Raw genomic sequence first — 23,013 nt, 5'->3', positions numbered from 1 at the left:
TGAGAGGGAAGGTGGTAAAGGCCACCTGCCCTAGTAGCTGCACAACCCCTCCCTTTCCTTGGCGCTTTGAGTGGAAGGTGAGGCCTGCCCCCTTAAAGCCCCCCAGCATCATTGTGTGCCATGCCCAGCTCCGCGGGAGAGCAAAGCCTGGGCCCGATGTCCCAACCTCCTCGGGGAATGGGACCGCTCCAGTCCGGGCAAACCTGACTTCCCGCCTCTCCGCCCACCCCCGGGGGAGCCCCCTGCCCGCCACGCGGAGCCCGGGCCCTGGGGAAGCCCGCAGCCCGGCCCGGCCGACGCGGCGCTCCGCAGTCCCTGGCGGGAGGTTGTCATGGTTTCCCGGGTCACATGCGTGCGAGGCCCCCCCCCGGCGCTGGGGAGGAGGCGGGGGCGGGGATGGTACAGTGAACCGAGAGCAGCCGCCGCCGCCGCCCGGGCTCCCACAGAGCCGCTCCCGGCACCCTCGGCGGCCAGGGCGGGCTCGGACCCCTGCGGCTCCCACCTGCTCCGGCCTGCAGCCGCTGCAGTTCCCCGCGCGCCGCGGCCCCCCGTTCCCGCCGCCTCGCCTCGCCTCGCCCCGGCATGAGCATCTCCATCCCGGCGGGGCTGACGGAGCTGCTGCAGGGCTTCACCGTGGAGGTGCTGCGGAGCCAGCCCGGGGACCTGCTGGAGTTCGCCCTCCAGTACTTCGGGCGCCTCAAGGCGGAGGCGGCGGAGAGCGGCGCCGGAGGGGGCTCGCCCGCGCCGGGCCATGAGAGGGGCAGCCTGCCGCCCCGCCGGGCCCCCGCCAGGGGGGTCAGCTTCGCCGAGGAGCCCGTGCCGAGCGAGTCGGAGAGCGGGGACGAGGAGGAGGAATTCGCCGGTAAGGGCGGGGACCCTGGTAGCTCCGCGGTCGGGGGAGGGCCGGGCGCCCCCCCGAGACTAGGTGAGGCTGAGGGAAGGGCTGAGCCCGCTCGATACGCCGGAGGGGAGCGGGAGGGCGGCCTGTGTCCGGCCCCCAGCCTGGGGAAGCGGAGCTGGCGGCGGCCTCCGGCGGGAGGTGGTGTTTGAGGGGTGACCGGCAGACCCCGCCCGCCCCCACTCTCCGGCCTGGGGGAGCCAGTAGTTGGGGTTTCCCAGGGCTATATGTTGCTTAGCTTGCCTGACTTCTGGAGGCATGTCCCCCCCTCGTGAAGACGGGTGCGGGGCGGGGGAATGAAGCCCAGCGTCCTTGCGCACTTCTCCCTTGCTGGGCGTGAGGATGAGTGATGGGCAGAGCAAGGGAAAGGGTTCAGGACACAACTGTTACTGTGCCTTGAGCCTTGTGTGCTACGGGTGATGATGTGTATGCGTGAGTGGAGAGAGAGAGAGAGAGAGAGAGAGAAGGGGCACTAAGTGATTCCCAGCTCACTGGTGCAGCAGGACTGCATTTGAAATCATAGTTTATGAACCCTGACATGATGTACTATGGGTTTTTTTTTTTTTCCTTTTGTTTGTCAAAGCGCGTAAAGTTGATGTGGCAGGTGCCCTGTCTGTCCCTTCCTGCTTTAGCCTCCTTGTATTCCTGACACTTTCTAGGGCTGCAAATACTGAACATGGTCACAATTGTATTATTTATTGCTGTTGAACCATGTTAAAGACTACAAAAAAATCAATTTTCTTAAATGATTGGCTCAAAAAGGAAACTGGACAGGCAAGTTGTAGGGAGTCTTCTGGCGAGAAGGCTGGAGAATGAACGGAAAGAAGCATCCTGTCAAGTTACTGCTATTGGCAAGTTCCACCCCTTCTGTATTTAAACAAAATGACAGACATCTGAAGGTTAGCTTACTTTCTGTTTGTCGAACCGAACTGTAATAACATGGGTGTCTCCCAGCCACTAGATATGCTGCATGGTGTATGTAAGTGTAGCATTGCACCAGATTTTATATTTATGTTGTTTATTGTGTATAGGCCTGCATTATGCCTAAGAGAAAACATGTCATTTAAAGAGGGACTAATCTTCTTTGTAGTAGGGGTATTGGAAGGCAAAATCTGTATTTTATTGTTAATCAAATAGTATATTGCTATTTCTGTCTTATGAATAGGCAGCAAGATATAGTCAGTCTTTTGGTGCTTTCAGTGCTTTAATGCTCAAGGACATGTTGCTGTACAAATACACTTGAGTTAATTAAGCATTTTACTTAGATGTGCTCTTCGGTGTTCCATAAGGCAGACAACCAGAGGATAAAATCTTATTTCCTTTTAATAGTTACGTTCAAACTACCTGCACAGTAGGAAGGCCCAAGGAGTAAGCATAGCTGTGAGGACAGCAGAGAATGGTTGCAGTACTTCATTTCACTGCAGGCTAATACCTATCCGCCCACAGTTAAACATTCTCTTTGTATAGCTGACAGGATTTATTAGGCGACAAAGCATCTATCAAGGGGACAGACTGAAGCTGTCTCTGAAAAGGTGCAGAGCACTCAGACTTTATACTGTGAACTAGCTAACTAAAGGGTAGATTGATGGTTGTGATTTGAAGGAGGAGTGGGGGACAGGGAAACAACATAAACATATCCTTGATATCATTTTTCAGAGTAGCAGCCGTGTTAGTCTGTATTCGCAAAAAGAAAAGGAGTACCCGTGGCACCTTAGAGACTAACAAATTTATTAGAGCATAAGCTTTCGTGAGCTACAGCTCACTTCATCGGATGCATTTGATATCATTGACAGTTTTGTGAAGAACCTCATTAGCTCACTGAAGTTTTGGTTCTTCCAGTGAAGTTCAAGGTGTATTTGCATAACCGTATCCAAAAGCTTGCTGTTTACAGCTGAGCTGTGCTAGCTTTGTCAATAAATGAAATGTTTTTATATGCATTTTATCATTGAAAGCCAGATATTTAAGGAGATGGAAAAAATAAATTAGCTTAAATAATATTTACATCTAAATTGGAAAGTTATGCTGCACATTAAGATATTCAACATCCTTGTAATCTTTGCCCCTACATAAATAGGGTTTGTAATTTATAAGAATTTGTAGTGATTGATTGGTTACAGTAGATTTATGTAATAGTTTTGAATTCTGCTGAAACCATTACACCAACATCTATGAGGTGAGCAAAAATCCTAAAACCGTTAGTGTATCTATCTGCAAGCTGAGACAGAATAATAATGAGGAAAAATTAAAATATCTTAATTTCTTCATATTGAACATGACTGTCAAACCTGGCTCTTACTATGTTAAAAAGTCTGTTAGTTTAATCCATGGAAAGTGGACTGCTTTTATGTTATGTTTATGGTGGTAAATACAGCATTGTAGCTTGAATTTATTATGTGTTACACATGTAAATATTTATAGGATATTTTAAGAAGCTTTCTAAGCATTGTAGTGTATATCCACAATCAACAATAAAAACATTTTATTTATGTTCAGTGTTTTGTGGTCTTAGAGGAAGAATGTCATTGTAAATAGTTTTGCTTAAAAAAGAGATTAACCAGGAATTATTTAACTAACTAATTATGTGTAAAAATAATTTTGTAAAACAAAGCATATATGATATTTGGAGTCTTTTTAAAGCCTAGTTTGTACTAAGGTTTATAATCTGTATCAGTATTCCAAGCCTAGAGCAATGAATGTTTTGGGATCACAGGATGTAAATATATTGGGAACCACTAGGCAGGGATTAATGAATTCTAATAAATGGTTAGTGGCTGGTTATGTGCAACTTTTTTGTGTGTGAAGGTTTTACTTTTAGCATAGATGTCTGTACCTTCAAAATAGCACACATGTATCTACACATATATCTAGTGGATGCATAGAGAGATTTGTAGTTTAATAACTGTTTTATGGTCTTAAACATAAACTTAAAATCAGTTATTTTTGAATACTTTATACTTCTGTAAGTAGCACCTTTTGATTATTAATGCTAGAAATGATTAGGAAACAGTCTGTTTCAGTTTGTTTTCTTTGCCTTTTGCATCACTATTTGTATAGTTAGTCTGTTTCCCCTATTTGTGTGGGGCTTTCATACAGGAAGGAGGGAAGAAACCTATTTAAACAACTAAGAACATTTGATCGCAAAATGACAAAAATTGCAGGGGACTCGAGTAGGTGTAATACCTGAAAGTTCTGCTTTTTTTTTTTAAAAAAAAAAATCAAGTAAATGTCAAGTTGACAATGTTCCTTTTTTCATTTGGGAATTCAAACTGAACATTGTTTCAGTGTTGAGAACATGTAATTGCCATTGTCCCCCACTTCTTCTTTTGAATAAATGTTTCTAACTATCTCTGTACTTATGTGACTCTCATTAATAGTAGTATTACCCCCAATCGGGGAGATTGCAGATTATGTATTCCTTACGCCACCCGTTCCTAAACCGAATTTCGCACCCCTTGATAATCTGTACCTTATTCCCTGATAACCAGAAACTTCTATGTTTAAACTCTGTACCGTTTTCTTTTTACTTCAATGTCATCTTAATAAAATTATTAAATTTAAACACCTCACAGTCAATTAATTTTGCCCTCGCAGCACCTCTTGTGAGGTAGGAAGGCACTGTCCCATGTTATAAATGGTGAAGTAAGAAATAGGATAGATTTGCCCACTGTCAGACACAAGTCTGTGGCTGATCCAGGAACTGAATCCAGGTCTCCTGAGTCCAAGTCCAGTACTCTGTCCATTAAACCAGCCTTCTTAGTTACTGAAAATAATGAAATTTAAGGGTCTTACCTTGCAAGCTGTGGATCAGCTTGTGCCATAGGTACCTTTATTTTGAATGGATATCTGAGGTATATGTAATTTCTTTGAAAAATAAGTAATGAAAACATTAAACTGAATTCTCAAAACTTTTGTATACTTAAAGAATTGCTTTCTGAGCACACTGGCTGCTTTGCAAATTATTTTTAGATTTTATAGTAAATAGCTATATAAATATAATTCCCATCAATGTATATGAGTAAGTCCCAGTAACATTAGAAAGAATTATGTCCACGTTTAAGAGAGAATTGAGTCTTTATTTTAATACGGGTTTCAGAGTAGCAGCCATGTTAGTCTGTATTCGCAAAAAGAAAAGGAGTACTCGTGGCACCTTAGAGACTAACAAATTATTTGAGCATAAGCTTTCATGAGCTACAGCTCACTTCATCGGATGCATTTGGTGGAAAATACAGTGGGGAGATATATATACACATACAGAGAACATGAAACAATGGGTTTTATCATACACACTGTAAGGAGAGGTTTCAGAGTAGCAGCCGTGTTAGTCTGTATTCGCAAAAAGAAAAGGAGTACTTGTGGTACCTTAGAGACTAACAAATTTATTAGAGCATAAGCTTTCGTGAGCTACAGCTCACTTCATCGGATGCATTTGGTGGAAAAAACAGAGGAGAGATTTATATACACACACACAGAGAACATGAAACAATGGGTTTATCATACACACTGTAAAGAGAGTGATCACTTAAGATAAGCCATCACCAGCAGCAGGGGGGGAAAGGAAGAAAACAGTTTTACTTTGTGTAATGACTCATCCATTCCCAGTCTCTATTCAAGCCTAAGTTAATTGTATCCAGTTTGCAAATTAATTCCAATTCAGCGTATCTTAATACGTTGCTCAGATTATTTAGAGACTGAAATGCGTAGTAAATCATGTGTTATGATGTGCCTGTTGAAAAGTTTAAATTCTTCAGTAAATGTTGTTGGCTTTTACAAATGGTTACCATTTTTATTCTCTCTGAATTGTCCTGAAGTGCAAATGCCATTATGAACCTTATTTTGGTGGAAAATGATTTGCATAATTTATAGCAGCAGTTGTTAAATATTTACTTATAGCTATAGCTAAAGTTCATATTCAACCCAACCTTAATGTGATTTTCTACAGATATTTCTAGAGCCACTGTTGTTGCTTTCTTAGTATCGCAATTTACATGAGTTATATATACCACTCAATATTGTGTAGTCCTTTGGGATAATTTACTGAGGTATTTGAACAGGAAAAATTCTTAGGTTTGGATATTTTTCTTTCAAGGCTGACTTTGCATTTGCATATCTCTTATTTGCATATGTTGCTATGAACACTGTCCCTGCAAATGTGAACTATAAAATACATTTATATGTTTTAGCTATGTCCACCCACTATATCCAAACAATAACAAAATAAAACACTGTGCAAGTTGAACATTTGTACTGTACCTTACAATGTCATATGAAAGACACTCCTTTCTGTTCTGGTCGCTTTATCCATTCTAAATTATTTTTTAAAATGCATCGTGTTCCTAGAGATGCTGTTGCACTGTTTTATCTGTGGAATTCTGAGTTTCAGACAAAACTTGGTATAAATCTTGAACAAGTCCAAATATTAATATTGCCAAGGCACCGTGTATGGCACAGTGTGATAAATTAGTTCTAAATCAGTAAAATTAAAATCTGTTTCAGGTTTTCTCTTTAGACTATTTCTGAACATTTACAGATGTGAAAAGTCTGAAAACTATAATAATAAATGCATTTAATTAGTTTTCAGGTCAGTGTTGAAAATGGGATGCCTGAAACTCAAATGTGATATTCTGTTTCCTTCACGATATTACTGTTTGTAAAACTGACATCATAAAGCACTGACTTATGTCACCTTTTTGTTTAGCTTCTAGAAGTGGTTAAAGGAGGTATTTTTGTGTTTATTAAAACTTCAAGACAGAGCAATTTGGTTGCAAAAATTGCTTCAGGTCTGTTATGCAGATATAACCTAGTTGTTATATTAGTAGGCATGAGTCAGTATAATCAAGTGGGTAGTGTAAACAAAACAACAATCTTTATGTAGATAATCATAATGATATTTAATTATCAAATTGAGAACCATGTAGAAAGACTTCTGAATTTTGTTAGAGTAAACCATAAATCTAGGAAAATGCTAATACATACAAATGGTGAAATATGTATTTCTGTATATAGTTTAATTGAATTTAGTGCTTGTTAAAGCTCATTTCCTGAAGGCCATTGAACAAACATCAGAAAGTAATGTCTTTCAGTCATTGTCAACGGTGAACTAAATTTGAACTGGTGACCTAGAGGTGAAAAGCGCAGTAGCCTATTACTGATTTACTGAGCCACCTAGTCTTTTGAAATGAATTATTTTTAAGTAAACAGTTTCAGTTCCCAAAGTAGTTACAGAATACTGGTGTAAACTTATATTTTTAACTTAAATAATTAAGTTATGGTAATATCTACATGCTCCATTCAGGCCCAGGTAGGACTCCATTGGGCTAAGCCCTGCCTGTACAAACCTTAAGGCAACTGCCTGGATGTTGTCATGGGCACAGGCGCTGACTTTTATTTTTCCGGGTGGGTGCTCAACTCCTGCTCCACCCTGTGGCCATGCCCCCATTCCGCCCCTTCCCCGAGGCCCTGCTGTTGTTCAGCCACTTCCCACCCCCACTCTGCCCCATCTTCCGAGGCTGCACCCTTGCTCTGTCTCTTCCTGCCCCTGCTCCGCCTCCTCCCCCGAGGCCCTTGTCTGCCTGCCCCTCACTGCTCTCCGCCCTCCCTGGAGTGCCTCCTGCCAGCTGATGAACAGCTGATCGGTGGCCCTGGCAAACAGCTTTGGCTGGTGGGTGCTGAGCACCCTCTATTTTTTTTCCGGGAGTGCTTGAGCCCCCAGGGACCCATGGAGTTGGTGTCAGTGGTCCTGGGGGATATTGAGAGAACAGGAAAGAAAAGATCCCTACTCTCAGTTCTGGTGCCTGGACGTGCAATGGCTTGGAGCAGCTGGGAACTGCAATTGCACAGGACATCCTGCTCATTCCTAGGCTGGATCATGCTCAATATCGGTGGAATCTTTGGTGAATTAAACTCTGAATCTCTAGCAAGACTCTGAGCAGATGTGAATTGTGATTCCCTCTCCCCCAAAGGCTTATAACTTGGTCAAATTTGGGTAGATTTTCACAGGATAGCAAAAGGCACACCCCTGACACAATGGCTACCACCTTGCCAAATTTGAAGTCCCTGTTGCAAAGCATGGGGGTGGTAGAGATTTTCAAATAAATGGTTATCGGATTTTTTTAACATGGTCAAAAAATATTATTCTTTAGCCTGGCTCTTAGAAAAAACTGAGTTGTCTTCGCTGAAATTTTCCAGAAAAAATTCAGCCTGGGGCAGATATCTAGCATGGAAAATTTTAGCCATAAAGGTTAGCAAAGTTATAAGCAACTGAAAATAGGGTGTTACCATGGGAAGTGTCAGTAACCTTACTAATAGGCTATCTGCTGTGTGTGTATATATATATGTTTGTGTGTCTGTGTATGTATATGTGTGTGTATGTATATCCTTACGTTTATGGAATACATGATAATGTAGTAGAAAGATATTGGTGGCATAAGCATGGGATGACTGCGCTATTTATGAGTGGCAATGAACAAACAAGTGCCAGTACTAACATTTATGTTACACCACGCCACTAAGTATCTTGTACATACCAAATATATTACCGAGAAAATATATTTCTTTGTTAAGAAAGTTTCAGCAAGTCTTTTTTTTTTATTACTGACTCTTGTACCACCCTTCTAAAGAAACTCCGCACTCGCTGGTTCCCTGTGTTTACATTCCACTGTGTATTTATATGAATGAACAACACAATATCAGTTTTTATAACTAAACAGGAAAACAATTTGTCCTTGAAAACTAGGCAAGTCCCTGTTTTCAGGACCTGTCCCTGTTGGTTTTGCAGAAGGCAGTGCGTTGTCCTAGTTTTTGTAAACCCCAGTAGACTGGATGCCTGACGAAACTGTCAGCCAGCAGTGCTCAGCCTCAAAGGCACACCTCAGGTCTGTCATACAAAAACATTGCCACGCTCTACTCTGTGAAGCCTCTCAGTGAGCATCCTCCTTAAGCCAGCTCCCTGCACACAGTCAAATCCTTGCGAATTCTGAGACTTTAGGCACTGCTGCAAGTAGTGACCCTAAAAGCATACAGCTATACTGCAGATACCTATTAACCCAGACAGGGTCTGGTGTCTATGCTGCTTCTCATTTCCCCAGGATCCCAGATGAGCATTGTATTGCAAAGCATTGTATTGTTCTGTGGCTCCATCAATAATGTCTCATTAGTCAGACCTCTATTCATTCAATAATTCAAATGATGCTACATTGTGCAGGAAAGCATAAAATCTAAGATGAAATAGGATGTAGACTGAAATTACAAAGATGTCTGGAGTCTTCAGGGATAAAATGCAGGGCTCACTTCATAACACCTTCTTCTGCAAAGTGAATTGTACAGCAGCCATGATGAGTTTGGAAATCTGTCTATGTACCACTTATGAATTCTGGTTGATGTTATGACATTGGTGTATTTTTTTCAGTGGCGGAGTATGTGGGAATCCACCATTTGCTGAGAGGGGCTATAGTATGTATCTATCAGACCAGGTACAGTGGTTGGTCTTTAGACCTCAAGTGATTACCTGTTCAGGTGGAAACATTTTGGGACAGTGGGTTGGCTTAACCTGGGAGAAGCTAGGCCCTTCAACTTCTCTGTGGGGAGTGGAGATAAAAAATTCCTAGCAGCAGAACAAAGAAACCATCTGTTGGAAGTGAGACATGCAAACCTGAGGGACTCTCAGAGCAAGAGACAGGTTTCAGAGTAGCAGCCGTGTTAGTCTGTATTCGCAAAAAGAAAAGGAGAACTTGTGGCACCTTAGAGACTAACAAATTTATTTGAGCATAAGCTTTCATGAGCTACAGCTCACTTCTCACTTTTCTTTTTTCAGAACAAGAGAGTGATTGCTTTGGGCAGGAGAGAAGGGCATGCTTTCATAGTAGGGGGGGCCCTGTTTAACTGCAGGACTGGCCAAGGTAAAGGAAGCAAGCTAAGCTGGAGCAGTGGGAGAGAGAGAGATGCCATGATTCTGAAGAGCAGTCATTTACAGGGAGGGGAAACCTGGACTTTTCAGAGGACTCTTCCCAAAGCCCAAAGAATGCTCTAGAGTAGTGAGGAAACTGAGGCAGGGACTTGCATATAGGTATGTTTATTATTTTGTCTGTACCTGTGTATTTCATGTGCTGCTAAGTAAAGAGTAACTTGCTTTAGAATCCGGTGCAGTCTATTGGTGTGTTTGCTTTTGCTCTCTTGTGTCTGAAGAGTTAAACTGTGAACCCAGACTACCCACAAGGTGGAACACTGGGAAAAGTTGTGTGAAAGCTACTGGGGAATCTGAGGGCCTAGGTAGTTGGACCACAGGGTTTCCGCTCTCAGCAGGGAGGGAGGGGGAGGCTGGTAGATAGAGGATCTGAACTCCGAGAGTGCTCCAGGGCTAGTGCTGTGACTCTGTTCAGACTCGGGAAGCTTAAAAAGTACATATGACCCAGCAAGGTAGGCCCCAAATGCAACAGCCTGGTGAGTGCCCAGCCAGGGGGAGCTCTGCCAGGGCTGTGTGTATGTGACAGCAGACTTGTATTTATTTCCCCCACGTTGGTTGCAAGTCATCCTATTATCACTGCACCACAGAGGAATCTAGAGATTATAAGTAAAAGGAGAAAATGGTCAAGAATGAAAAAGCAGAGAAATTCTGAAACTCTTTACGTATTTTACAGTGTGCCAAACTCCTACTGTATTTTGGAAAACAATAAGGCAAAAAGCCTATTGATGGTTGGAGGTGAAGTGTTCATAAACATGCATTAATAACATTAAGTACTTTTCACTTGTGTGTTTGCATCTTAGATTGCTGTGCTTAATGATATTAATATTTACAGTAAATAGTCAGAACTAGAATTTGAGGTAATTAGTGATGAGTCTAGAGTTCTTGCACTTAATTAGGCTAGCAATGCTGGGTTAAAAGGGAAATAGCATGCAAGTTACTGTAATCATAAAAAAAAAATGAGGCGTCCTTGTGGCATCTTAGAGACTAACAAGTTTTTGTTTAATTTTTATTTTTTTTAAATATATTTCATTTAACTATTTTAGTTAAAAACAATTTTAACAAAAATAAACCTGATTTTAAAAAACTTGAATGTTTAACTAAATTCAAAAATTCATATGCTTGGTTTTTTAAAATATGCTATGGGTACCTGCATAGCCCCACAGTATGCCAACATTTTTATGGCTCACTTAGAACAACGCTTCCTCAGCTCTCGTCCCCTAATGCCCCTACTCTACTTGCGCTACACTGATGACATCTTCATTATCTGGACCCATGGAAAAGAAACCCTTGAGGAATTCCACTATGATTTCAACAATTTGCATCCCACCATCAATCTCAGCCTGGACCAGTCCACACAAGAGATCCACTTTCTGGACACTACAGTGCTAATAAGCGATGGTCACATAAGCACCACCCTATACCTGAAACCTACAGACTGCTATTCCTACCTACATGCCTCCAGCTTTCACCCAGATCACACCACAAGATCCATTGTCTACAGCCAAGCTCTACGATACAACCGCATTTGTTCCAACCCCTCAGACAGAGACAAACACCTACAAGATCTCTATCAAGCATTCTTAAAACTACAATGCACACCTGCTGAAGTGAAAAAACAGATTGACAGAGCCAGAAGAGTACCCAGAAGTCACCTACTACAGGACAGGCCCAAAAAAGAAAATAATAGAACACCACTAGCCATCACCTTCAGCCCCCAACTAAAACCTCTCCAACGCATCATCAGGATATTTTTACTCCTGCTGATAATAGCTCACCTTAACTGATCTCTCTCATTATAGTGGGTATGGCAACACCCATTTTTTCATGTTCTCTGTGTGTGTGTGTGTGTGTGTGTGTGTGTGTGTGTGTTCTCTATTTTCCGCTGCATCCATCCGATGAAGTGGGTGTTAGCCCACGAAAGCTTATGCTCAAATAAATTTGTTAGTCTCTAAGGTGCCACAAATACTCCTCGTTCTTTTTGCCAATATTTTAAGTTTCTCATGTTGACCTGGCTGACATAGTCGATTTAATTTTTGTTTTTTTTAAAAATATATTTCATTTCACTATTTTAGTTAAAAACAATTGTAACAAAAACAAACCTGATTTTAAAAAAATTGAATGTTTAACTAAAATTCATATGCTTGTTTTGTTAAAATATTATATGTTTGCTGTTGAAGAAAAAATCCAGAATACATAACATTGTTTTAGTTAAATAAAACAATTTAAAAGTTTGGCAACTGTACATGGCAGAGGGGCATTGCTGGCACATGATGGCATATATCACATTGGGAGATGTGCAGGTGAACGAGCCCCGAGCACATCAGCTACACCATCCGGGGCTCGTTCACCTGCACATCTCCCAGTGTGATATATGCCATCATGTGCCAGCAATGCCCCTCTGCCATGTACATTGGCCTTGTGCCTTGCTATTAATCATGCACCCAAAATTCCTTTTAGATTGAGGCTGAAATATTTTCATATTTTATTATCTCTGGACATTATGAAAGTGTGTGTACAACTAACATGACTAAAATTTAGGAATACACAGCTACTGCGTAGCACATACAAATGGATACATATTGATATTCCTTTTAAAAACATCACAACTTAAAAATCACACTGGCTCAATGGAATGCTGTGCTAACATCAATACAAATGGTGTTCTGGGGCCTAGTGGGAAGAGTCAATAGATGCAGTGCTATAAATGGCAAATGCTACCTCTACAAATAGCAGTAATATCCAGAAAAGCACATGATTGCTTCGAGCAGCATTAATTTGTGATGTGCAAATATAGGAAAAAGGAGGTAGAAGAACTTTTGAGTACCTTAAAACCTCAGTTACGAACACCTTGGGAATGGAGGTTGTTTGTAACTCTGAACAAAATAGTATGGTTGTTCTTTCAAAAGTTTACAACTGAACGTTCATTTAATACAGCTTTGGAACTTGATTATGGGGAAGAAAAATGCTGCTTTCCCTTTTTTTTTTTAAGTAGTTTACATTTAACACAGTACTGAGCTGTATTTGCTTTTTCTTTTGTCTTTGCTGCTGCTGCTTGATTGTGTACTTCTGGTTCCAAATGAGATGTGTGGTTGACTGGTCAGTTCATAACTCAGGTGTTTGTAAATTTGAGGTTCTTCTGTATCAGAATCTTGGATCCTCTATTCCAGGTATACAGGTGCAAGATGAATGGCATTCTGTAATTCCCATTTGATAGCTAACTGTAAAAGGGCCTTTCTGTTCCAGAATCTGAAGTGGATCATTAAAGGGAGACTGTCAGTTTAAAATCACAGTTCTGTCTGAAAATGTTTCATTTATTATTACAATAACATCTAAGATGACTGTAGCTGAAACAAAATAGATAAGGCAGACAAACAATTTTCTTGAAACCTGGTAATTCATGTTGCCATTGTGTTAGATAACTACAAAGCACTCTGTAGCTACTGGGAATTGCTCTGTTTTAGGAGTTTTATGTCTCAAGTAATGTGAAATGAACTCACCCTGTTTCCGTTGTGTAACTATTTTGTTGTCAGAGTTTAAATTAAAATATTCAGGTCAAAGATTACATGAAAACATGGCTCTTATAAAAGTCAGGAGTATAAACGTAATTGCTATAACATTTACAAAACTTTAGGCATTACCATGTGTAACTAATACACTTTAAGACTAAAATCAGTCTGGTTGCTGCTGTATAAAAATATTTCTTTTTGATTTTAGAAAGATATAATAGGTCACAATAGAAACACGTTTCATTTCAAAAATTTAAAAGCGAAGCCAAGGACATATACGCACTTGTTCCGGAAACTGTACTTTTATATTTACTTTTGGCTAGGAATTGACATGGTTTTACTTGTGTTAGAGGTTCCAAGACAAAATAGTTTATAAACCTTTTGAATTACTTTTCTTCTGTGATAGGGGAGAAGGAAACTTGTTTTTTAAAGCATTGAACTTCTCAGTAATGCATAGTAAAAGGTGACCTGAAGTTTTTCAGTTCTCTTTAACTTCAATCTCATGCTCTTTCATGTACAATTAACACATTATTGACTTTACCACTACAAATTTGTCTGATGAAGTGGGTTTTAGCGCACAAAAGCTTATGCACAAAAAAATTTGTTAGTTTCTAAGGTGCCACAAGGACTCCTCGGTGTTTATTCTTTAGGCAGTGTATCTTAATGTAGCGTAGGTTGGAGTTAACGTTGTGTGTGTGAGGAATCGGATGAGTGTAATGTAGATGACTACATGTTGGAGTTGAAAGGCTGTTTAAATTGTACATTCTGAGGCTACGTCTGCAATATATTACACACCACTGGTGGCAGCATGCAGTGCACATGTAGCAATACACCACAGTGAAAAGCATACCACATCCACTCTGCAGTCAGTGAAAGGCTCCAGCAGAGGGAAGGCAGCAGGGAAAGGCTTCAGCAGCTCCATATTGCTGGAGCCTTTCATCACAGCATGGAAAGGCTCTGGTAGGGGAGGGCGTGGTGAAGGGCTCAGCATTTCCCTGTTGCCTTCCCCCGCCAGGGCCTTTTCCGCTCGCTGCCAGAGCGTCTCCCTGCTGAGGGGGAGGGCTCTGGCAGCAAGGAGCTGGGAGAGCTTTTCTCATCTGCTGAAGTCTTCACTGTGGCGGGGAAAGGATCCAGCAGTGCAGAGCTGACAGAGCCTTTCCCCATTGCTTCCCCCCTGTGAGAGGTTTCTCTGCTGCTGGAGTGTGTTCCTGTGACAAGAAAAGGCTCCAGCAGTAGGGAGGCAGTAGGACGCGAAACTGCTAAAAATAGCAGTATAGACGAGGAGTCATTGCTTGGGCGAGTGGGGAGCCATGTGGGTTTGTACTTGAGTACACACCCATGCTTTTCAGGTGTGTCTTTACTCACCTAAGTCATGCCTCATGGTCTAGACTGCTATGTATACCCAAGCTAGGGGAGCTATAGGGTTAGGTACACCACACGTTGCCAAAAGAAGCATTCAGTGTAGATGTACCCTTAACATGTTCGAATGGTAATGCGTGAATTCTGGTTAGTCTCAATGTTAATATTGTCTTTATTGTGTAATCTTCTTTCTAAGTTGATGAAGTTTTTTGTGTGGTGAGCAATAGTTTGCATGTTAAAACAAAATTTAGTATGTGTTATGCCATAATATGTTCTTCTAGGAAGGAAAAGGGTAGTTTTAAATTGCAGGATGTGAAGTAATTTTATTTTAAAAATTACTAAAGATGTTTAGTTTAGAGAGAGAAGAAATGGTAGGCCAGCTGTTACTGAGGCTATGGCTACACTAGAGAGCTTACAGTAGTGCAGCTACACTGATGCAGCTGTGCTGCTGTAAGCTCTGTAGTGTAGCTGGTCTAAGTTGATGGGAGAGAGCTCTCCTGTCAGCTTAATTACTCAGCCCCCGTGAATGGCAGTAGCTATGTCAGCAGGAGAAGCTCTTCCGCTGACGTAGCACTGTTCACACCAGCATTTATATCGGCATAAATTGTGTGGTGCAGGAGGGTGGCGAATTCACACCCCTGAGAAATGTGACTTGTATTGACCTAAGCATTAGTGTAGCCATAGCCAGTGTTTTTCTTAGTGCCAGCTCAAGAGTGTTTTTCTTAGTGCCAGCTCCGACTATTTGGTGACGGGTTCTTTTACATACCTTAGGGGCATCATGATCAAGACCAAGTAAAATAATCACAGTTATTAAACATGGCTATTTTATTGTTAAAGAGAGGAAAAGAGAACATTAGAAGAAACAATACAAATGTCTGAACCCAGACAGTAAACTGGTTGCTTCCATTACAATCTCTTTATGTCTCCATGGAGAGCTTTTTACAGAGATTGCATCCCTGAGAGTGAATACGTCTGGAGGTGCTTTCATCTTGACAAGTAAAGATCAAAGTATACTATTTTCCAAAATTTATTGTGAATTCGGTTTTAATATCTTATTAGATATTTAAAATTGTTTATATAGGGGAAAAATAATTTGTTTAAGGGCAAATGAAGACTGTGTAGTTGTTAATAATAACCTAAACAGTTTATAGTTGAGCTAAGTAACTAATCTTAATTACATTCTATGAAATCAAAGAAGATATTAAGTAAGTTACTTAAAAGAAGCCATTTAGGGAGCTGTCTTAACACAGGGCAATTATGAATATTAGGAATCTTAAATTTTGGGCATGGCTACACTTGCAGTTGTAGAGTGCTTTGAGTTTAGCCTTGGGAGAGCGCAGCCTTCGGAGAGCGCAGTAGGGAAAGCGCTGCAATCTGTCCACACTGACAGCTTCAAGCGCACTGGCGTGGCCACATTTGCAGTACTTTCAGTGGCATTGGGAGCGGTGCATTGTGGGCAGCTATCCCAGCATGCAAGTGACTGCAACGTGCTTTTCAAATGGGGTGGGGTGGGGTAGAGTGTGACAGGGAGTGTGTTGTGTGTATGTGGTGGGGGAGAGAGTGGGTTTTTGGGGGGCTGAGAGCATGTCAGCATTCTGTCTTGTAAGTTCAGACTGCAGCAGTCCCCCCTCTTTCCCCCTGCCTCTCTCTCTCTCTCACACAGCATTCCACATTAATGGCTTGCTTTATCTCAGAGCAGGTAAGCAGCTGGCTGTCAGAAATGGAGCTTTCAAAGGGCATTTCCGCATTCCTGCAGCGATTCCAAAACAATGACAAGAGTGGCCAGTTGACTTAAGGGTATTATGGGATGTTTCCAGAGGCTGATCAGAGGGCAGTAAAGCAACACCTCATTCACACTGGTGCTGCGGCGCTCCAGTGGGGGCACAGCAAACATTATTCCATTCGCCGAGGTGGAGTACCAGCAGCACTGTAGTCACAGAGTCAGAGTGCTCTGTGTGCCTTGCCAGTGTGGATGGATAGTGAGCTGGTGTGCCCAGGGCTCCTTTATTACGCTGTAACTCACAAGTGTAGCCAAGCCCTTAGTTACATCCCACTATTTCTCTGCTTACCAGTGTTTAGTTCTAGTCTTCCCCTTAGGAATTCATGGTCTACGTGATGATCAACAAGAGAAACTGTTAGTCTTAAGTTACAATAACATTTCAATATTCCAACAAAATCATTACAAGAGTTTTAAATCTCATCCTTTGGTAGTGTCTCAGTTAACTTCCTCTCAGTAATCCATATTGAAGTCTTAGGGAAGTTCTTCTTGGATTGATTTCTTTTTGAGTTCTCTGTTTTTCTAATCTGCTTGTGAAGTGCTGTTTCTGAGCAGGGTAGCCGAAGTTGTGTGTGAGGGGTGCTCGCTTCAGAGTTTTTGTACCCTTCTCCTTCCTATTTTAATGAAATTATAGGAAAACACACCTCTTTCATAATGACAGGTTTTAGAGTAGCAGCCGTGTTAGTCTGTATCCACAAAAAGAAAAGGAGGACTTGTGGCACCTTTTTCAGGCTTGTTTAGATTCCAAGTTAGTTGCTGTCACACTTTCATTGGCTTCATGCCTTTGGGGTTGGCTTAGGTGACACATTAAGTTCCTGAATTGCAGTCTGTTTGATAATATGCAACATTTCTTTAACTGCTTTGTTCTTCTTGTGGCAGAAAAGATCCAGATAACTAATAAAGTTAATTTCAAGTTTCTTTTTATTTAGTCCAGTTTCTGCAATATTCTCTCAATTTTTAATATTAGAGTCTGACAGGAAATGAAATTTTATTTTCAAAAAGTCTCAATGCTCCTGTTCTTTATACAAAAGTTTGTAGTTCTCGGAGTAGTCTTTTTAATTAAAGAACTCTTACAAAGTATTTAGCTTAAATAATTAAAAATTATTGACTTTGGAGGAATGATTCTTGTCTTCTGGAGTTGGTTGAGGGTTTGCTTGTGCACTGCCAGTAATTTATTAATTCCCCATTAGTATACATATTCTGTACTTAATGGCTTCTCACACTAGTTTAGCAAAGTTATTAGATTCCATATTGATGCATAAAGCATTTTACCATTTGCATAACAATGATATTAGGCCTCATATTGGGAGCATTGCATTTAACTAACATATTTGCAAATATGCATTTCACAAAGGTGTTTGCTATTTCAATATTTAAGAAATAAATAAAAGTTTAAAACATCCTAACTATTATGGCAACATGGACAGAAATCAGTTTTCATTAATAACCATGTATTGTCTTTTCTATTAAAAGAGAAATAATATAACCAGAAAATAAAATGGCAAATATAGCATGCAGAATCTCCAAAACGCAGATAAGACAATTCTATATCTGTTCCATCAGAAACTAATGATGTGGTTGCCAACCATCTTCCTAGGGCTCTCCAAGGATCAAGAACTGGATGAGGGTGAGCTGCTCAGATTTAATCCAAGTAAGGCTGATTGCCAAGATTTTCACCAGTTACTAGCAATTTTGGGTGTCCAATCTGAGATCCCTGAAAGAAGAATGATTTTCAGAGGTTGGGTGCTTGGCACTTTATGAAAGCTGGGCCTCTTTAAAGTGTCTTAAATTAGACCCCCTAAAACCACTAGCGAGTAATTTTTTAAAACATTGGCTTAAGTAAATTTGGAGAAAAGATAACTGAAAGAAATTAAGCTAACATCATATCTCTCCGTTGGTTTCAGAGTAGCAGCCGTGTTAGTCTGTATTCGCAAAAAAGAAAAGGAGTACTTGTGGCACTTTAGAGACTAACAAATTTATTTGAGCATAAGCTTTCGTGAGCTACAGCTCACTTCATCGGATGCATTCGGTGCATCTCTCCATTGGGGAAGTTTGCTCACTTTTTGCTATGCAGGTTCACAAATTTTTCACAGGTTTCATAACTCTCACTGAATATTCAGACTCTTCTGGATGTCTAGACAGAAGTAGTGCTTAATAGCATATCTTCCATCTGTACTTGGCCAGGAGGATGGGTGCAATAGTGAGAAATTTCTCGGAAAAGTCTAGCATCAACAGGAGCTTGACTGCATTAGTTATTACAGAGATCTCATGGCAAGTATGATATTACAAACACACTGCAGCATCTATCTAGATAAGATGCTTATATGGCCTGATTACTGTAGTATCTGAGCACCTCACAATCTTTAATGTAGAAAGACAAGGTGGGTGAGGTAATATCTTTTATTGGACCACTTTTGTTGGTGAGAGAGAGAAGCTTTCGAGCTTCACAGAGCTCTTCTTCAGTCCCAGACCTGAAAAAGAGCTTTGTGCGGCTTGAAAGCTTGTCTCTCTCACCAGTAGAAGTTGGTCCAATAAAATATATTACCTCACCCATCTTGTCTCTCTAATATCCTGAGATCAACATGGCTATACCTACATTGCATACAATCTTTAATGTATTTATCTTCACACACCCCTTTGAGATAGGAAAGTACTATTATTCCCATTTTACAGAGGATGATCTGAAGTACAGAGAGCTAGATTTACAAAGAGGATTTAGGCATTGCAATGCTGACTGTTGCAACACCCAACTCCTAAGCACCCTGCAGTCCAGTGGAATTTACAGCCCCAGGGTACCCAACTCACAGTGATCTGGGCCCTAGGCATCTGACTGATGGGCCAGAGGGAGATGCCCATCTCCACTTGGGATTATCAGCCACAAACCCTCTCCTGGAGTTCAGTGCCTAAATCAGATCAGCCCTTCCTTCTGAAAAAACAGACAGAGAGAAACACTCACTTTGGATGGGGGAGATCTGTTTTCAAATCCCTGCTCTGCCTGATTTATAGCAGGGACTTGAACCCAGGTCTCCCATCCCAGGTGACTGCCTTCACCACTGGGCTTCTGGACATTCTGGGACACATATACACTCCTGACCTATTTGCCCCAGCTGTCTTCTGAGCAGGCTCTGCATGCTTTGAGCATGCCTATTGGATCCGGCCCTACAGGCAGAATAGGAAGGGGAATTCGACTTTGAGAATCCTACCATGGTTTACGCATAATCAAGGGCTCTGAGCCGCTCATTAGCTGTGGAGCAGTGTCAGGATTAGGCAGCTTTTACCACACCCACCAGCAGAAATTTTGGTTCCTAAATCCCCATGGGAACCTGTGGGGTTAGCTGGCAGCTGTGCAATGGTTTTGTGAATGTCAGTTGTGCCTAAGTGTTGGATTCAGGCACCTAAAAAGGCAGTGAGTTGCCTAAGTATCTTTGTGACTCTAGCCCAGAGAGATTAAGTGATTTGCCCATGCTCTCACAGGAAGTCTGTGGCAGAGCAGGGCATTGAAAACAAGGCTCCTCAGTCTCAGACTAGCACCTTAACTGCTGAAGCATCCTTCTCTCTAGGGTGGTCATCAAGGGGAAAACAGATAAATAGATTCCAAGGCCAGAAAGGACCACTATGATCATCTAGTCTGACCTCCTGAGTACTGCAGGACACACAACTTCCCCAAAAATTATTCCTAGAGGATATCTTTTAGAAAAACATCCAATCTTGATTTAAAAATTATCAGTGATGGAGAATCTACCATGATCCTTGGGTAAATTGTTCCAATGGTTAATTACTTTCATCGTTAAGAATTTACATCTTATTTCCAGTCTGAATTTGTCTAGCTTCAAATTCCAGACCCTGGATCATGTTGTACCTTTCTTGGCTAGACTCAAGAGCCCATTATTTAACATTTGATCAGTGTAATATTTATATAGTATAATCAAGTCCTCCCTTAAACTTCTCTTTGTTAAGCTAAATAGATTGAGCTTTTGAGTCTGTCACTATAAGGCATGTTTTCTAATCTTTTAATCGTTCTCGTGGCTCTTCTCTGAACCCTCTCCAATTGATCAACATCCTTCTTGAATTGTAAGCACCAGAACTGTACACAGTATTCCAGCAGTGGTCACACCAGTGCCAAATATAGAGGTAAAATAACCTCTGCTGCTACTTGAGATTCCCTCTTTATGCATCCCAGGATTGCATTAGCTCTTTTGGCTAAGCGTCACACTGGGAGCTCATGTTCAGCTACTATCCACCATGACCCACAAATCTTATTGAGAGTCACTGCTTCCCAGGAAAGAATCCCACATACATAGTTGCTGGAACTAGAGGTGCTTAGTGCTGACACACCCTATGGCTTGAAGTAGTAATAACAACCCAAATACATGATCCCCACCCCCCTCTATAAAAATAGTTCCAGCACCACTGCATTCCATTATAGCCCAAACCTGCACCTTAACTATGAGTTTCATTACTTTTGTGGATTTAATTTAGATCCACATATCACAATTTTGTTGCACATTTTGAAATATCTCTTATGACCACATGAATGTGGAAAAAGTTGCCCTAAGTCATTATGCTGTATCATGAAAACACATTTTTAAATGTTTGCATCATTGATTTGACAGTCCATGACAGCTTCTTTAGTCTGACGTAAAATATATTCATATTTTTAAATGCATATAATTTTCAGAGAATTTGTGGATGGTCATATGAGATTAATTTAAAATTTAATTTAAAAAAGCATTTTAGATGTACTATAGCTAATTTTTCAGATGTGTGTGGGTGAATTTGAATTAATGTGTCTGCCTTTTCAATTTTCCATTTAAAACACCACAAGACATCAGGCCAAATCCTGTTTATTTTATTTAAATAAGTAGTCCATTGGAAATGATAAGAGCTGGAGGCCAAGACCTCTGGAAAACCCTTGCTCAGAGGTTTATCCATTTCTTGGAAATGCAGAAAATACTATCCAGCTGGAAGGAGTCCAACACCATTTTGATGTACAAGAAGGGTGATTATGAAGGTCTAAAGAACTATTGTCCAGTGTGCCTACTCTCACATGTCTACAAGCTATTCACCAAAATAATAACAAACCAACTCTCAGAGTCTGGACGAGCAGCAGCCGAGAGAGGAGGCAGGCTTTTAAAGGAATTTCAGCACATTGGACCGTATTTTCACTATAAACCAGCTATTGGAGCACTCAAGGGAATACAAATTCCCTTTATGCATTGCCTTCGTTGACTATGAAAAGGCGTTCGACAATGTAGAGATCAATGCAGTGTTGAAAGCTCTTGCAGAGCAGGGCATCGACACAAACTACATCAAACTACTAAAGGAAGTAAACTCTGACTGCACTACGGATATAACTCTTTGACACTTCCCTTTGCATCACAATCAAAAAAAGTGTGAAGCAAGGAGACCTGGTTTCACCAAAACTCTTCACAGCCTGCCTCAAAATGGTAATGAGGCGGAAGAACTGGAAGGGCGGAATCAGCGTCAACCGAGAGCAGTTAAACTGCCTCAGATTTGCGGACAATCGATGGACTACAGCTGTCTCTAAGTGGTTCCCACAGGAACTGAAACAACCACTTGGCCAACATCCAAAGAGATGGGAAAATTTTATCATGAAAAGGCATAGCTGCCCATGGAAAAGGAAGGCCAGGATAAGAGAAGAATGGAAGACGTGTTGTGATTGGCACAATCTATATGTGAGCTGAAGGACCAATTGATTAAAGGGATCAAGGTGATGGAGATTTCACAAGCTCCCTGGGCAAGTTGTTCCAGTGCTTAATTACTCTGACAGAAAGTTTTTCCTAATGGTTTGACAGGACTTGTTCTTGACAAATCCATGCTGACTGTTACTTATCACCTTATTATCAGCTAGGTGTCTGCAAATTGATTGCTTACTTATTTGTTCCATTATCTATGTGGATACTGAAGTTAAACTGGCTGGTCTGTAATTCCCCGGGTTGTCCTTACTCCCCTTTTTATAGATAGGCACTATATTTGCTCTTTTCCAGTCCTCTGGAATCTCTCCCGTTTTCCATGACTTTTCAAAGATAATCGCTGAGGACTCGGCAATCTCCTTAAGTATTCCTAAAGTCAACTTCTTGAGTATTCTAGGATATATTTCATCAGGCCCTGGTGACTTGAAAACATCTAACTTGTCTGAGTAATTTTTAACTTGTTCTTTCCCTCAGAATCTACCTGATGTTCACTGGCGTTCACTATGTTAGAATTCTGATAGCTACCAACCTTCTGGTGGAAAATTGAAATAAAAAAGGCCTTTAGGATTTCTGCTACTTGCACATTTTCTGTTATTTTCTTTCCCCACTCATTGAGTAATGGAGCTAATATGTCCTTGGTCTTCCTGTTGCTTCTAATGTATTTGTAGAATGTTTTCTTGTTACTCTTTATGTCTCTAGCTATCTGAATATCATTTTGTGCCTTGGCCTTTCTAGTTTTGTCCCTACATGCTTGTGTTGTTTTTTTTATATTCATCCTTTGTCATTTGACCTACTTTCCA

General features: G+C 41.1%; 1 protein-coding gene across 4 annotated transcripts in view; it reads left to right on the top strand.

Moving 5' to 3' along the window:
- The first annotated feature begins 391 nt into the window (after window positions 1-391).
- The window catches only part of PRKAR2B (protein kinase cAMP-dependent type II regulatory subunit beta), a 151,086-nt gene continuing 128,464 nt past the window's right edge, over window positions 392-23,013 (top strand). The window contains exon 1 of one of the 4 annotated variants that reach the window (XM_043496905.1): window positions 392-925. In XM_043496905.1, coding sequence (XP_043352840.1) covers window positions 583-925 — 343 coding nt within the window. In that variant the 5' untranslated portion in view covers window positions 392-582. The remainder of the gene's footprint in view (window positions 926-23,013) is intronic. The other 3 variants (XM_043496919.1, XM_038390578.2, XM_038390568.2) reach the window with 3 other exon arrangements.

This window comes from Dermochelys coriacea, chromosome 1 (assembly GCF_009764565.3).
Source record: "Dermochelys coriacea isolate rDerCor1 chromosome 1, rDerCor1.pri.v4, whole genome shotgun sequence".
In the NCBI taxonomy this organism is placed as follows: Eukaryota; Metazoa; Chordata; order Testudines; family Dermochelyidae; genus Dermochelys; species Dermochelys coriacea.
The sequence above is the reverse complement of the archived record's forward strand: the minus strand, read 5'-3'. Positions and strand labels throughout refer to the sequence as shown.